The sequence below is a fragment of the Strongylocentrotus purpuratus genome, unplaced genomic scaffold (assembly GCF_000002235.5).
Source record: "Strongylocentrotus purpuratus isolate Spur 01 unplaced genomic scaffold, Spur_5.0 spur5_contig_822, whole genome shotgun sequence".
Classification (NCBI taxonomy): Eukaryota; Metazoa; Echinodermata; class Echinoidea; order Camarodonta; family Strongylocentrotidae; genus Strongylocentrotus; species Strongylocentrotus purpuratus.
The window spans coordinates 183411-200716 of record NW_022145527.1 but is presented as its reverse complement, the minus strand read 5'-3'; the positions used below and the strand labels follow the sequence as shown (position 1 = coordinate 200716).

Sequence of the window (17306 nt, the reverse complement as noted above, 5' to 3'; positions counted from 1 at the left end):
CGAAAATGTGTCGGTGTGTGTGTGTGTGTGTGTGTGTGTGTGTGTGTGTGTGTGTGTGTGTGTGTGGGTGGGGGGGGGGCTGGGGGGGGGGAGGTACTACCCCTATGCCCCTTTAAATCACAAGTGGAGACACAGACAACCCTTGCTCTATTTAAAACCAAGGTGGGACACACAAAAGAAAACGCCGACCAATACTTTTGTTTTTCTGTGGTATACCACAAAGTCTCATGCAACAAAATAATGTAATATTTTCCTTGGTTGTCAGAATTTGTATTTTCGGAATTGTGCCTCCGCCTTTCAACAAATCAGTCATGAAGTAAATACTATTGGTAGTTCAAAATAAAATATGAGAACACATAACAACATTCTATAAGAGGGAGTTATTTTATTAAATCATTCAAATGACAGAATAATCATCCTTAGTATGAAGAACTACATGACGAGAAAATCTGTACATCTTCAGAAAAACGTGTCTACACCGAGTAATCAATCACAAACTAGATACAACTATATAGAACACCTAGAGAATAAACAACTTTATAACATTCGAAAGAAAGCATACAATTTTAACAGTCATGATCTGTAATATGTACATGACAAGAATTTCTTGGTCTAACTAGGAAGCTTTTCTTGATTACTTGAAAATTATAAAATGAGTCTATTGCACATCATTGTGGATTGAACGTCCACTCTTCATACTGCAAAATAAATTAACGAGTAACATAAAACATGGGTTGTAATAAAATTGACCAGCCTAAATCACATTTCCGTTGTTGAGGTTAAAATGACAAAAGTTCCATTCATGTTGCACAGAAAATGTTGTATCTCTAATATTTGATTATTGTTAAAAGATAACTTATAATTCAGCAATGAATAATGCTTAGGTTATACTAAAAAACAAATGTTATAAAACAATGTGCAGGCCATATCAGAAAAACCTTTAATCACTTCGAGAAAGACTGTTTACACATAATAATAACAATGAAAAACTACTTTTCGTTTTATATTTTACTGTCCATTATAACTGGAAGTAATTCTATTATGATTTTATCCTGGAATTTTACAGGAAGCGGGTAAATGCAGCAAAGACGAAAGACAACAGAATGACAGGCACTGAACGGTTGAGAGCAGAAGCGCTTGAGAGGGCCTCTTTTCCTGAGAGAGAGAGAGGGAGAAAAAATGAGGAAGGAACATTTTACTTAACTGTCTTCATCTTTATCATTATGATGTTTCTTATTCCATATCTTCTTTACTTGTCTTATATTTTCTTCTCCTCCTTCTTTTTTTTTTAATTTTTGCTTCTTCTTTTCTTCTCTTGTATTCCACACTCTTCTATCATAGCTCACGTTTGCTCGTACATGTATAAACGCAGAAAAGGTCGAAGAGATTAATGTCAATTCTTACTTAGTCTGTTCAGCATGTTCCTACGGGATTCTCTGAAAATCCTGTACATAGAGAGGGTACCACTCTTCTTGCCCATCACCATCAAATAGTTGTAGTTGTCGGGTGTGGCAGATCTTGGGACGAATCTGTAAAAAATAAAGTGAAAATGATTCAATATGCTTTACTTGGGGAAATGAAATAGAAATAACGAAGATGACATGTTTGGTAACCCACGTAAACATGATACGGATGATGGTAGTTAATAATAACTATTTAAAAAAATACAATAAAATCAGAATAATTAAGTTTAAACAAAATCAATTCTACTCACATGAGCTTAGCAGGATCAATGTCGCCCATGTTCTTGTTATCCATGAGAATGGAGAATTCTCCGTCCATGGGGGCCTTGCGGTAGACCGATTCGTAAGCGGGGTAGCTGCCGTTCTGGGACACGCTGAAGATACCGATGACGCTTGGTCCGTCGGCTCCGACGAAGACGAGGGTGGTGTCACGATCAACTTTGGCGACGGCAAGACTTTTGCATTGTGCACCCTGGTGGAAGAGAGAAAAAGGAGGATAATTTTTAAAATGATTAAAAAAGGGGTGATTGTAAAGGTAAATAAAGACGGAGAGAGTAATATATCTCGAGAGAGAGAGAGAGAGAGAGAGAGAGAGACAGAGAGAGAGAGGAAGAAGAAGAAGAAGAAGAAGAAGAAGAAGAAGAAGAAGAAGAAGAAGAAGAAGAGACTTAGCGGGGGAGGGGGGGGGGGGGGACTTAAGAATTTATTCTCAATTTTGTTATAGGTAAGGTCTGTATTTATCATACTGAATTTGTCATTCTTTCATAGCCCATTCGAATCGCATTGAAATGTTTCATGTCATGCGCTAAATAAATGCAACATATTATTTACAAAAGTTCTCTCAGAATATTATGAACGATCATTTTGATAAAATGATTACAGCATTTTTGAAACTCTTAAAATACCACGTATGAGTGTGTGTGTGTGGGGGGGGGGGGGCTGCATCGGCTTCCTCGCTATGCTACCAGATGAGAATTTTACGGGGAACAATAGTTAACCGGCCCTTACCCCTTTTAAAACCCAACAAGACTTAACTATACACAACAAAGACTATACCCTTGATTTATCGGAATTATGCCCGGCCCCCTGCTTACAAAATCCTGGAACCTCCCCTTGAATAAGGGAGTTTACAGATACCATCTGCGCATGGGCAGATAAAGGTCATTTGTACCAAAATGGTAAAACCCACAGAGATGAATACTGGATATGCGCTCGTGAAAGTTATGTAACATTATTCATTTATGCACCAACGGTACATCCTATGATACGCAGGTGAAAGTATTCTTTTCAAGAGGTCAAACAAAAGGTATTCATGAAGCACAACAGACTAGGACTTTGGCAGTTATTATTTTAAGATGCTCAAATGGGAACTTCTCCATGTGTAAAAGATCTGTGGATATTTGGGGTCATTTGTACCATGTGCTATCTGTAAACTCCCTTATACTACCACTACATGCATGTGAAAATGTTGATTATGCAATAAATACCCTCTCGGTGGAAGCCAGATCCCTCTGTGACTTGGGTCCATGGGATTGCGCGTCGGCGGTGGTACTCTTGGAGTTGAAGACCTGAGGGTAAGTCTCGGCCACGCCCCGGGCGACCTGATCACCACTGTCCCACACCAGATCCAGGTTGCTGCTTGTGTCGTTGAACTGTAAAAGAAAAGGAAGATAATGGGGGTTTAATAGACCGACTCGTTTTTCCGAAGATCCATTTTTTTTAAAACCAGTGTATCATTTTCCGAAGGTTCATAATTCCGCAACGCAAATTTCCCATAATGGAGCTACACATTCGAAAATTAGATAAGGTTCATATATAATTCCGAACATTTTAGTAATTACTCCACAGGTTCGTTATTTCGAAGGGTCGTATTTCGGAAAATGAAACAGCGTTCATAATTCCAACGTTTCCTACTTATTGTAATTCCGAAAATGAAATAGACTTTATAATTCCGAACTTTTGAGGAATTATCCGAAGGTTTGTTATTCTGAAGATTCATAATTCAAAAAAAGAAAAAAGCTTCGTAATTTCGAAAATGAATTTTTTTAATGTGAAATAGGGTTCACAATTCCGAAAATATAATAAGGTTCATAAACCCTGAGGCTCTTTCGTTTTCGGAATATCAGAATCAATTTCCATTGTCGGAATTGTGAACCGTCGGAATAGGCCATTTTTATAATAAAGTGCCTAAATAAGAAACATTTCATTCACCTGTTACGAATAATTCTATGTTCATAGCCAGAATGCAAATTGCATGTATTACGTATTGTTAGGTATAGGGTAAACAATAATGTTTGTCATATCTAGCAAGAACTAAGAAGGAGAAGAAGAGGAAGAATAAAGAAGAAGAAACAAGTTACCTTGAACATAGAAATTCCTCGCCCTCCGAAGAAGCTGACGTAGTCGTAGCCGGAATTGGGGTTCTGGGGGTTCCTCAGACCGTCGACGCGACTCACTTCCAAATTGCCTGGAAAGAAATTTTAAAAATGGGGCAAAGAAATGAATATACTGCATTCTTATACATAAGATCTCTTAAAGCCTACCACGCAGTAGCTGTTCTGGCGGGGGACTTCAAGCCCGCACCATTACCCCTTGATTATATTGGATTTAAGCGAATAAATTAAGAAAGTGGATACTAGGAAATCGCTTTCCTTTTTTATTATTATTTTATGTTTTTAAAGCGCTCTAAAATTTGGTTTTAAATACAAAAACCTCCTTTGTAAAACTTGCATGGAATAAGGATAAAAGTAACCAATAAAAGAAAAAAATATATCACTTGATCGAACTTACCGAGCTGTCCTGGCCCTGTGTGGTTCCTGCTAATGTAATTGGGTACTGAAGGATTAAAGAAGAAGAAGAATGAATACAATTTGGTTAATCAAAATTTAAGCAGGTAATGAAAATTTATACAGGTAATGCAAGTTTGTACAAGTGATGCTAGCATTCATTGCTCTGTTTTTTTTAAATGAATTCTTTTACTGTGATTGACATGAATTGCTTGATTGTAAAAATGGACAAAAAATGACAAGGAATCATAATATAATAATAATAATCTGGATTTATATAGCGCTTACTGATACGAAATACCGTCTCTAAGCGCTTTACAGAATTACCGCGGTCATCGGATTTATTCACGCACAATCGGCACCATTTCCACTCCCTGGGGAGTATTCCTACCTTATTAGTATAATCACCGTGAGGACATATGGCAATTAATTTACTATAACACAATTTTTTTCGTCATCCTACCAGGTCTCCATTTCTCTCCTGGGTATGGAGTGGCAAACGTAGATTAATGCCTTGCCAAAGGACATCAGTCTGCATAATACTGTATATATGCAAAGTCATCTTGACGGTTAGCAAAATAGTGGGCCGGGTCATTTTCCCTTCCGCTAAGGATAATGCGTTTTGCCTTTGATTTAGAAGTGACGTCACTACCAGGATGTACTTACGGTTTTGGAGCCTGGAGAAGGGAACAGCATCGGTGAATGATTTGCTTCCAGACCTGTAAGAAGTTGTAGCGCCCTCATCGGCGGTGAAGAGGTATGAAGCGAGATTGTATTGGTTCCTGATTTCAAAGGACTCGATGGCATTCGGCTGTCTCATACTGTACATGTTGTACTTGTTGAAGGATATGCCCCCTGAAAGGAAAGGTAACGGGTTGAAATGTAATGCTTCCTCAGATCTACAAATCATGTCACTCATAGAGAGAAAAACAAAAAATCTTTTGATCTGAACTTTTTTGACACATACTTTCTTAAACTCAACTTGGTGCTACAGATAAATATTCAGATACGTTTTTGAGGGCTCGTATATCCCTGATCTAGGGCCGTTCAGGGTTTTAACGAAACAATGCACTTACGAGGTGTACTTGAAGCATCAAGATCGTTGTTGAACCAGGTTTTCATACCCATTGGGTTGAACCCAGTGATGGCCTCGTTTCCGGGAGTGAGGATGAGCTGGACGACAGCATTGTTGGCCTGTACGTTATGAAAAAATAAAATCAAATAAAATCACTGACGTCATTATTGGGTGTCTGCATCTAGATTTTTTTATCTTGAAAAAGGGTCGGACATAATTCCGAAATTTTCTCTTAAATCAGATTAGTAGATTTTATGCTTGCCCCCTATTAGATTAAAAACTTGAATGGGGTGGGCACTTTTTCATTTGGTATTTTTTTAAAGGTATGCAATATTATTTTGTTTAAAGGTGGAAGGGCCGGTTTTGCCCACCCCACTAGAGGCGGGTGCAAGTACGGGACGCGGTACCAGGGAGACGCGGGTCGAAGAAGACGTTGGCGGAACGCAGTTGGAACGGGACGAAGGTCCAGTTGTTTAAAGGATGACCAATTATTGTGCGCATGTCCAGGAGACGCAGGTCCAAGAAGACAATGTTCCAAAGGGAGAGGATCCCAATGGTACTGGACGATGGTCATATTATTGGACGCAGGACCAGATGGAACGCAGATCCAACGGGACAAAGGTCCAGTTGTACAACGTATGACCAATTGTGCGCATGTCCAAGGAGACAATGTTCCAAAGGGACAGAATCCCAATAGAACTGGACGAAGGTCAGATTAATGAACGCAGGACCAACGGTACGTGGTTCAACAAGGGACCCAGTTCCAACTTGATGCTGTTCCGTTGGTCCAACTGAACGCGGTTTAAACAGGACGTGGGTCCAAACGCGCGATGTAGATCCCACGTGATGTAACCAGGCGTGCAATGGGTCTCTCCATTCTTTACAAACACTAACAGGACTTTGTTTTTGCTAGCTGATCTAAACATACCCTGAGACTGACGTAGGCGGTATCGTTGTAGGTTGGGTCTCCAGTGACGTATGTTGGTTCGAGGGCCTTGGATAGCGTTGGCCTAGAGCCGTCCATTGAACCGTCGTATGGCATGCGGACTCCGTTGAGGAATGGCCTATTCGTCCTGAAAGATTAAAAAAAAATATATACGTGATGACTTTTCACAACCCAAGAATCTACCAACAAGATTGGTCAATGTGAGGTCACATGTAAAATGGTACATTTGCCAGTCGTGGTGGTCGTACTGATAGTTGTACTATCACCGACGCAATACTCCATATTTTTCGCTGTTGCCGCGTAACATACACACTAATAGCAATTGCTCATAAAATATCCTTTAAAGAACTATACTTTAAAACTTGTAAAACGAAATGATCGAGGTTTTGAATACTCATATGATAAATAAGATAGAAATTTCGAGGTATTGCAACCCTCCTTTTAATAAATTCATACAAATCCAAATTGACAGCGAATCATAGTGATGTCGGACCTGTCGTCCAATGACTATATATTCGATTCGAGGCTCATTTTTGGCTTTTAATCCGACTAGGAGGTTTGAAATGCACTATAAATCTAGATTTCTAATATTGAAATCATTATTTAGAATCGGATCGCAGTCGGTTCGTTTTGTGTACGTGGTTACGACGTGCTGCGCGGCGCATAAGCGATGTTAGAGGGGTTCTTTGGGTTCACGCCCTCCCCGTATGTCGTCAAGTTTCCCCGATATTTTAAATGCGAGAACCCCAACCTCACAGCCACCGATCCCCGACCCCCAACAACAAAAACAAAAAATATTTCTACAACCGCGCGTGGGGGGGGGGGGTGCTTTATCCTTACATGGTATTGAATCTTCTGAAATCAATTGTGGTGACGGTCATCCGATGGCCAAATTGAGCAGCGCAATTGCCTTGAGTGGTTGCGAAACGCGTTCCGGCTCCGGCTCCTTGTCCTGGGTAGTTCGGTTGACCGCCTTGCTGCTGCTGCTGTTGGGCCTTCACGATCCGGACGATGGAGATGGTTCCTTCAGGATCCGTGAAGGTGTTGGTCGCCGCATCTGCGGCCGGCGTACCCTTGTTGGCGATCACGATCGTTTCGCAGTTGTGGAAGAACTTCAGGCTGACTGGGTCGGCGCCGACTAGACAGAGAAACAAGAACAAAAGTTGATGATATGAAGAGTATTCCTGTGTCTTCCGGTCCACGAGGCATGTGAATGGTAAGCTTTATTTTAACTATAATGCTTCTTACTTGTTCTCTTATAATTTATATGATCGTTTTGAAGTCCTTCAAGTTAAAAAAAAACTTTAAATTGTGTGACCTCGTACAAGATTCTACGGCTTATACTATTTCATCATTACAGAAAAGATGTAGGAGTCTATATTTATTATTTTGTATATATATTTATATAAGTATAAGTAATATATAATATATATATATTTATAAATATATTACTTATTTATATCTTGCTGTCCCACATTATAATATATGAAATTCCAGTAGCAGTGAAATTGTTTGCCTCCACTTTTATCCGTCGGACTTAGCATTTTCAAAATATTGTTTTATTATCTTGATGGCAAAACATCACTTTTCCAATGTATCAACTCTACACAACTAGTACATTCACACATTCAAAATAACTAACTAATATTTGTCTACAACACAATTAAATGACCACTTTCGAACACAATCTTCCGATTTTGAACTAATTTTGATAACAATTTGAGAGGCATTCTCACCCTTGGCATCGCATAGAAGATTCCATTTCTTACTGACCCGCCTGTACATATCCCACACATGGACGGTTCCCGGATCGGTTATTTTGACACCGCGGGTAATCCAGGCGACCAAGAATCCGCATCGGGCGATATCTGCAGCCGGAGCCGTCGTCTTCTGGCGACGGACAATGTTCGGTCGTGCGAATCTGGAGTAATCGACGACCTGAATGAATTTATTACCTGAAAAAAAAAAAATGCACATGTGATTAGAGGAAAAGGAAGAGAAGAAGAAAAAAAAGTACCAAACTCTGGTCAGAGTAACTCTCTACCCGAACTCTTGTCAGTGCATCTGCCATATCTCATAATGTCTTCATAAGCCTATACCCATGGACCTATTTACATTAGATCGTTGGCCTATTCATGAAAATGTAGTCAATTTAAAAAGGGCCTCTGATAATAAATTCATTGGGATTGGTCTCCTTTATAACCCCACGACGGTTTAATAAATGTAATATACTTCATTATAGGGATTCCAGAAAAAGATCTACTGAGAGCAGACTCGATGCTGACAGAGCAGGCCCCTTATCATTATTGAATTATCATATATGAGGTTATTTGAAGAAAACAGGGCTTCTTTTAAAGGCAAATTCAATTTGTAAATTAAGAAGTCTAATCCGTAGATCATATATACATGTAACTGCTGTTACAATTCTTCTTATCTTACACGTAAGACTTGATAAGCGTCATTAGGACAGAATTAACCCTTTCCTAATAAAAAAATATGTAGAAATAAAATCTGGCCGATGGGATAGATACAAAATCGTATAAAGTCTTAGAGGTTTCGTGGTCTAGTGAATACGTCACCGGATTATGGATCACAAGGTTCGTGGTTCGAGTCCAGACATTAATCTACATTTTGCCACTCTCCTACCAGGTGAAGTAATGGGTACCCAGTACGAGTAAATTCCTTGATTGGTCAAGCGCCTTATCATGGTATCTCAGCTTCAGCCATGCAGAATAATACTAAACATGTGATACTTTTTATAAAACGCAGTACACTATATTCATAATTATACTAGCTACGCTATATAAATGGACATATTATTTTTATTATTATGATTATTGTCATTATTATAAAATGGAATGCGTCGACCTTATATGGTCTGTAACTTTAATATTCCCAGTAGCTACCGCCTCCGAGATCTACAGCCATTATTGATCTCTTGGACCCTCTGGCCAATTTTCAGAGGGCTCGCTAGACTGACGTATTTCCCTTTTTTGTCGGCCTCGTTAGCTGTCAATCTCGTGAATCATTTGGAACTTTCTTCTTTTATATCTATATTGTCCCATAATTGTTGTTCGTCGGACTCCTGGGATGATCCCCATTTTCTTCCATTACCGATAATGATAATGATAATGATAACTATTACTATAAATTGGTATATTTTGCAAAAGATTTAGGTTATTGGTGTTGCTGACTAATTCAAAGGCCTTCAGCACAATGTTCTCAGCTCCAAAACCATTTCTACATAAACCGATGCTATACTGTCTTGTGGGCATTATAATATAGTCACCGTTATTGGTGCTGTGTGGCTAGCCCTTTGAAACTTAAACGTTTGGGTGTGGCCACGTCAGACAAGTAAGGAGCTCATATCCTCTGACGTCAATGCCTTCAGGATGAATATGCTGAGACGTGACTAACACGTGACGGGGGGGGGGGGGGGAGGAGGTCCCTTCAGTTTAACCTTATTTGGTGAAGAGTATAATCAATTCAATACCACAACAAGTGATGGAAAATATTGTCTCCTTTTTACTTTTCTCCTTATAATGATACTAAATGTATTATACTGTTATGCAAAGGTCAAACGACCTTATAATAATGAAAGGTATGAAATAGTGAGAAGAGAAAGGTTTAAGGAGATAGGTGGGGGAGTGAGGGAGAGAAAGAGAGAGAGAGAGAGAGAGAGATAGAGAGAGAGAGAGAGAGAGAGAGAGAGAGAGAAGGAGGAGGGAGCAGGGTAGGGGAGGGAGGTAGATAGCAAGAGAGCTGAATACAAAGCAAATATTTAACCATAATTATGTTGTAGGAATAAACTGATAAACTTTAACTCACATTGCTTTTGAATCATTTGACAGAAAATATTTAATCAGTGAATTCGGAAATCCCGTATTGATTCTTAAATCATATCAAAATATATACATTTTGTTTTTGTCTCCAGTCAGAAGATAACAACTTAGAATGCTCCTTGAAATGTTTCATTGTTGCTTGATCAAGAACATAACATATGATATTTGTAATACTATAGCCCCGACAGAAAATCAGTTTAAGGATTAAACGGAAGTCCATGGCTTATTGTGCATTAAGCCAATACTATCAGTAAATCCTCTATGTCAAAGTCAACAAAAACTTTGTCAAGATCATGATATTAAATCCGACTTCACTGTCTCATTTGATTCTCATCACACTTATTATGTAGGGTAAAGAAGGAACTTGACACGACCCTCGATCGCTCTGAAGGGCAGCGGGAAGAGAAGAGGAAGGGGCCACCCCCTAGTGGGGCTTAAGATGAACCTTTGATAGGGGGAAAAACAGGAAAGGGGGTCAAGGAAATCTCGTCTGATCTCTCCCAACCCGAAACCCTGCTCCTGTCTTCACGGTGCCTTCCTTTTCTGGTTAGAGTCTATCATGAACTCTAGCTCAAAACTATGGCCGTGTCTATACAATTTGTTTTTCTTATCTTAAATCTCTCTAACTCAAAATCCTGCTCTTGTCTTTACGGCGCCTTCCTTTCCTGGTTTAAATAAAACGGAATATCTGACCGTGTTTAAACAATATTTTCATATCGGAAATCTTCCCATTCCAAAACTCAGAAGAAGAAGTAGAACAACAACAACAACAATAACAACAACGAGACGAAAACACTGATGACACGATCGCAAAAACTTTCTAAAAATCAACCCGGACAATTTTAAAATCACCTATTGAAATGTGCGAATATGACAACGATTTACATAGTCCGAACACGATATATACAGGAAGTATAATAAGGTATGGGAATCGAGTCGAATAAAATAATGATAGATTCACAAATTACACGTATTACCTAATAAAAATATGTACTCCGGCAGAGAATACATACAATTTAACATGTTGAATGTCATAATAAAATAGTTACCCAGATAGAGGGGAAGTTCTGATAAAAAAATAATCAGATATTAACTTTAGTTAAGAAAGAGAGTATTACGCGCGCTAATATCTCATCTACATCAGTTAAGCCATTAAGCCACTCCGCGAATACTGATGCAAACACTTGATTCACCATCTACATTATGTAGCGCAAGCAGCATTGATATTTTTTCAGCATATTCAGGGATTATACTTATCTTTCAATATTTTGCCAGACTCGAGCATTACAAAAGACATTTGAGACAAACTAGATTTGTTCTCTAATATCGCTCATACGTCGGGATTGTATGTTCAGGTAAAAAAAGGGGATATTAAAACAACGGATATGTCGTGGTAAATTAATGGGAGATAAAAAGTAAATATAGTAGTTGTGATTTCAGATCGGTTTCTAAATGTTATATACAATACCTGTTTTCTGTTTTTTTCTGGATCAGTCTCATTATAAGTGTCTTGTTTTGGCTGCTGCCTACTTCGGCATAACTACATATTTAAGTAAATATAGTAGTTGTGATTTCAGATCGGTTTCTAAAAGTTATATACAATATCTGTTTTCTGTTTTTTCCTGGATCAGTCTCATTATGTCTTGTTTTGGGTGCTGCCTACTCCGGCATAACTACATATTTAAGTAAATATAGTAGTTGTGATTTCAGATCGGTTTCTAAATGTTATATACAATATCTGTTTTCTGTTTTTTCCTGGATCAGTCTCATTATAAGTGTCTTGTTTTGGCTGCTGCCTACTGCGGCATAACTACATATTTAAGTAAATATAGTAGTTGTGATTTCAGATCGGTTTCTAAAAGTTATATACAATATCTGTTTTCTGTTTTTTCCTGGATCAGTCTCATTATGTCTTGTTTTGGGTGCTGCCTACTCCGGCATAACTACATATTTAAGTAAATATAGTAGTTGTGATTTCAGATCGGTTTCTAAAAGTTATATACAATATCTGTTTTCTGTTTTTTCCTGGATCAGTCTCATTATAAGTGTCTTGTTTTGGCTGCTGCCTACTCCGGCATAACATTAATTTTATCTGTATTAAGTTATTTTCATTGTGTATAATGTATGTATCTGGTCATGTTCAATTTCCCTGTTGTTTTTATGCTGCTCAGTGTAATAAAATGGATGAATGAATAAATTAGGTATGCGAAATGTGTTTTGCGGCTGCAATGCAGCACCATCGGGTGACTAAACTCAGGACTATTGCAGTTTAAACTTTGCCTATCGTGTCTCCCGAGGAGAATTAAAGTGGATCTACCTATCGCCGTCATCACCACCATAACACGGGAAATGACGCATCGCAGCATGAGCCAGGGGCCCGTCACTGTCAAATAATAGCGTAATGTGATCAGAGCTAGATATCGTACAAGCGGGAGGATTGGAGTGGAAAGCCCCCCCCCCCTCCCCTTCTATTAAAAATTAGAATGATCAATTTTATCACCCTGTAAATTTCGCATTTATTATTTTTCAGCTGATATTATTAGGTCCTTCCCCCAACATCTCTCGCACCCCAATTCACACTGTTTTAGCAGTGCCCCTAAATCCGTTTATAAGTTATACGGTAAGGTAGCTGACTGTTTATTGATACTTGCTCAATTGCCTGCATATACACCTGTTCTTAAGAGTCAGAATCTACTCAAGGTTCAGTAGGCTTGACAGAATTCACCAAAGAATAATCAATGAAGAAGAAAAAAGAAAGAAATAAAAAAAAAATAGAAGAAGAAGAAGAAAAAGAAGGAAAAGAAGAATAAGAAGAAGAAGAAGAAGAAGATGTTATCACAACTTCAGATGCTTTTTTGATTGGGGAACAATAATTAGGGGATAAATGTTCTGCTGAGGGTATGTCTAATTGTGTTCTACTATTGGAAGACGGGGGAAGGGGGCGGGGGGCTGGGAGAGCCTCTAGCCTAGATCTGCCACCGCTTTGCCTACAAGTATCAAAACTCCATTTTCCAAGGATGTGAATGAGTGACATGGACTGTGAATAAGAGCAAACAAGTGGTATGGGATGAAACTATTGAATAAAAAAACTAATGTTTCAGGTTTGTGGGAAATGAAATGAAATGTGGGAAAACAGGAGAGATGAAGAAGGGGGGGGGGGGGGCTTAGCCCACATCCCCCTTTCGCGACGCTCAGCCCAACCCTATTTCTCTAACCAACCAAGTCCGTCAACCCATTAATAAGCACTGCAAGAAAAGGATAAAGGATCGGAAGCATAAGTCAGCATCCCCGGTGAATTGCAGTTCTCTTATCTCTACACGCCATTTGCGAGTGAACTCTCTCTCTGATTCACGGGCATCATCAGGTCGGGAGTGGCGTAGCAATGTTTCGCCACTGAAGGGGTACCGATATCACGGAGGGAGGGGGCCCAGGGTTGGTGAAATGCGACTATAAGTAGTTCATAGGTTCAATGAGAAGGTGTGGGTCCAGACCTCTCATTTTCTTTTCACGTTCCATTTCATTTCCCCCGTCTTTTTCTTTCTTGTTTCTTTTTATTTGCCATTCGGTGGGGGATGTGCTCTTGTGTCCCCTAGAGCTATTCCACTTTTGCCAACGGTTTACCGCGAGTGACTAATCGGCATATAGTCGTCTGAAGTCAAGGGGAATCACGGGGTATTGCGAGGGGACGTGGTATCGGGAAACAAAAAAGCTAGCGACCCCTCGATGAAGTCATAGCAATTCCATGGTAGATAAAATCAGCCCCCAATATCAACCCCCTCACACGTACACCGCCAAGAGTAAAAGGAACTGCACTGATTGAAAAAAAAAAGTAACTTTGTTCCTCGTGATGATAGGTGAATAAGCGTGGAACATGACTTTGCGGTAAATAATTTCCCGCCTGAAATTTGCACCATGGAATATAAGTGAATACAATCTCTTTACATTTAAATTGAAAGATATAGATTATTAAAAAAAAAAAACGGTGCTTATAATTGTCGATTAAACTGATGCTGTTTTTTTGTTTTTGCTTGTAACACTACCGATGTTGAGGTTGCGTCTAGATTTTTTTTTTGGAATATCAGATAGAAGACAATATAGACTGAAGATCACAAAAGACAATCAAAATAATGAAAAATTGAAAATTCATTATTTTAAGTAATGACGTCATAAACAGCAATGGAACATAAGGTCAATAGGATCAGTGGCAAATTAAATTTCCGATAATTTATTAAGAGACAGCTGAAGTTGGTGGGTTGGTTTATTTTGGACTTTAAAACAGGGCAAACTTTGGCACAGTACAACACGGATGCTTCCAAATAGCTAACCTGATTAAATATTTGAGGACAGTTCAATGAAATTATGGAATTATCATATATTTTTAGATTTTTTTTCATGGTCACTTTTAAAAGTGAAGATGACGTGATTTGACAGAGAGTGAGAAGGAAGGAGAGAGAGAGAGAGAGAGAGAGAGAGAGAGAGAGGGAGGGAGAGACGAGGGAGAGACGAGGGAAAGGAGGGGCGGTTTATTGCAGTATAATCATTGATTAATATAACAAAAAATTGTTATGAAAACAAAAAGCCTCTAACCATGGACGCCTATTTCCATTCAAAATAGTAACTTAATCAAGGTTTGTATTCTTAGCCCTCCTGAGTGGTGCAATCGCTACGTCACTAGCTGAAGCATCACTTTACTGACGTTGACTTGCGTCAGTGAGTGGTGCGATCTTCCCAATACGGTGATGCGGTCTTTGCAATGAGTGATGCGGTCTTTGCAAAATGAATGGAGCAAGCATTGCGGTAAAGAACATGGGTAAGAGCTAATTGCGTAGCAAAGTTTGATTGGCACAGGTAATAGCGCAATCAAAATTAAACCCCTTTTTCGATGGGCATAATTGCGAGTCCATAGGATATGTTGGCACATGTTAATAACGCTACAGAAACGAGGCCTCGTGTAAAACGGGAATAATAATGTGCCTCCATTTAGGGTTGATTGGTATAGGCAATAGGGACTTTTAGATTTGCACGTCGACATAGTGGACTGCTACGTGTGAAGTCCTTTTAAGGCAATGTGACATCCTTTTAAGGGACTGTCAGTGCTTTAAAAGGACGTCACACGTAGCAGTCCACTGTGTAGACGTGCAAATCTGAAAGTCCTTAATGACGCAATGGAAATGACACAACGGGTATAACCTTTCAAACCCTGTCTGCCCCTGTTTGCCTGTAAAAAGAAGTAAACAGGCGGATGGGGCCAATTTAGGATCCGACTGACTCCTCTCGAAAGACCCTCTTTCGGGTGATTGAAGAACGGAAGTAATGCGGCAAGAAACGGTCGGATGTACTGCCGCGTCTGACATTATGCTTCAACCAATTACGTTTCAGATTTGCGATGGATCAGAATAACTAATATATTCTTTAGGCCTTATTCGGAGTTGGCGAGAATATTATCATGAAATAATAATGTTGAAATCTTCATATTCATTTCATAGTCATACATTGTATTAGTTGCCGAATCAGTCCTAAATCAGTAATGAGAATCTTCCTCAATAGAACATATCAACAGGTTAACATAAGCATAATAATTGCAAGGAAATCTCACGACTTTGTCGTTGCTATCCTTGTTGATAAGTTTTGAAATCATTTAATCAAAGAAAAGACTAGTTTAACTTCGTTAAAACTTGGACTAGTTTGAAATGTATAAGTAGTTTATAGGTTATAACTTGTTTAAGGTTGAGTTCTGGTAAAGTCAAGAATAATCCCTCAATTTCCTCATTCTTTGCGTATCAGTTTGCCCGAGAATTTCCCTGAAAAGGATTACTCTTCAATTGCTCTATTAATAAAATATGACCAAAAATTGTTAGTGTTTGACCAAACCTTCATGCCACAATTATGTATGTGTGGATACATAATATATATCCCAATCACTTTGTGCAGTGTATGTGTTTTTCAGAGAGATAAGAGTAAACTTCGTATTATCATTTTGAGGATTCCAAAGCCTCGCATTATACATAAATTCCATGTACTGCATCATCAACCTTTCGCAAATGTTTCGAGACCGCTTCTTTCACAATGCAATTTCATGACCAGATGAACCCTTTCTATTTTTTTTTTTTTTTTTTTTTTAAACTTCGTTCTGATTGATTAAAAGAGAGTTTGACTCACCAGCAACATATGCAAAGGAGCTTGCGGGATCAAAGGCCACACTGTTTGCGGCACCTTGGTCGTACTTGTGTTCCCCGACGCCATTGTTGATATAATCCGAAGGGATGTACTTGGTGGCCATCCACTTCAGAGTCCATACTGCCAAGGTGCTGTGGATGCACAACACCAGGATGGGAAGAACCTTCCAAAGGCCCATGGTTGCAGGATAGCTAGCTGACAAGATTAGCTGAATTGCTGTCTGACTTCGTGTGCCTCGACCGAATGACAGGGAGCGAGTGAAACCCTTGCGTTTGGGAAGTTTGGTCCCTGACAGATAGGAGTAGAACTGTTTCCTGTTGCTGCCAGCGCTGCCTGGGAGAGAGAGAGCGTGCGTGACAAACGGGACGCGCGTGCAAGGAAGTCGGTGATATATAAAATGTCTTCTATGCAACCTATAGCTAGCTGATGTATGCTCGATAGGCTACTTATGCTGTCGTTCGACAAAAGCATTGAAAAAACAACGGAATACAGCAATTACTGTTCTGTGGTGTTGACAATACTGTGAAATTCAACAGCAAAAGAAAATGTGCTAAGCGCTTCCCTTGCAATCGTTATAAGGACACAACAATTAAGTCTTTAAGAATTCAAGGGGGAACATCGAATTTGCCTACTACTAGTACTACTAGTGATTGCGTCCTCTCGAAAATACATATCCGGATGTTTGATTAATTATAATTAAGTACTTCGAGATACTTAAACTTGACAATTAAGGCATTGTTTCCCAAAGTGACTAAGTCTTCCATCTTTCAATTGTGGAAGTAAAAGGCAAACTTATATCTCCCAAACTTTGGCTCTGCGTCTACTTTTTCTTTAAGAGTTGGCGTTAGGATATTGGATATTTCCTTTAAAGTCTTCTCGTAGCCAAATTCTACCAAATATGGAATTTTCCTAGGCACTCTCAAGTGTCAGCTACATTTCCACAAAGCTTAAAGTTAAAGAACCCGGAGCTAAAGGAGTTGGGATGACAGGGCACTCACTGCTGCTGCACCCCTCATA

At 39.2% G+C, this 17306-nt stretch overlaps 1 protein-coding gene across 1 annotated transcript; it reads right to left on the bottom strand.

The window, feature by feature from the left end:
- Positions 1-365: 365 nt before the first annotated feature.
- LOC115922588 (mesenchyme-specific cell surface glycoprotein-like) lies at positions 366-16722 on the bottom strand. Its single transcript, XM_030981705.1, has 12 exons — positions 16272-16722; positions 8007-8225; positions 7111-7408; positions 6253-6397; positions 5326-5443; positions 4916-5104; positions 4254-4298; positions 3824-3930; positions 2951-3115; positions 1715-1935; positions 1405-1529; positions 366-1155 (listed from the first exon to the last, which is right to left on the bottom strand). Exons 1-12 carry the CDS (start codon positions 16465-16467, stop codon positions 1061-1063), a joined length of 1923 nt encoding a protein of 640 aa, XP_030837565.1. The 5' UTR covers positions 16468-16722; the 3' UTR covers positions 366-1060.
- Between the last annotated feature and the right edge of the window lie 584 nt (positions 16723-17306).

Excerpts from the sequence above, each read along its gene's own strand:
- LOC115922588 (XM_030981705.1), bottom strand. The coding sequence starts at position 16,467 with ATGGGCCTTTGGAAGGTTCTTCCCATCCTGGTGTTGTGCATCCACAGC. Across the intron at positions 6,398-7,110 it reads TTCAGAAGATTCAATACCAT|GACGAATAGGCCATTCCTCA; the intron begins GTAAGGATAAAG and ends TTAATCTTTCAG. Across the intron at positions 5,444-6,252 it reads CCGCCTACGTCAGTCTCAGG|GCCAACAATGCTGTCGTCCA; the intron begins GTATGTTTAGAT and ends CATAACGTACAG.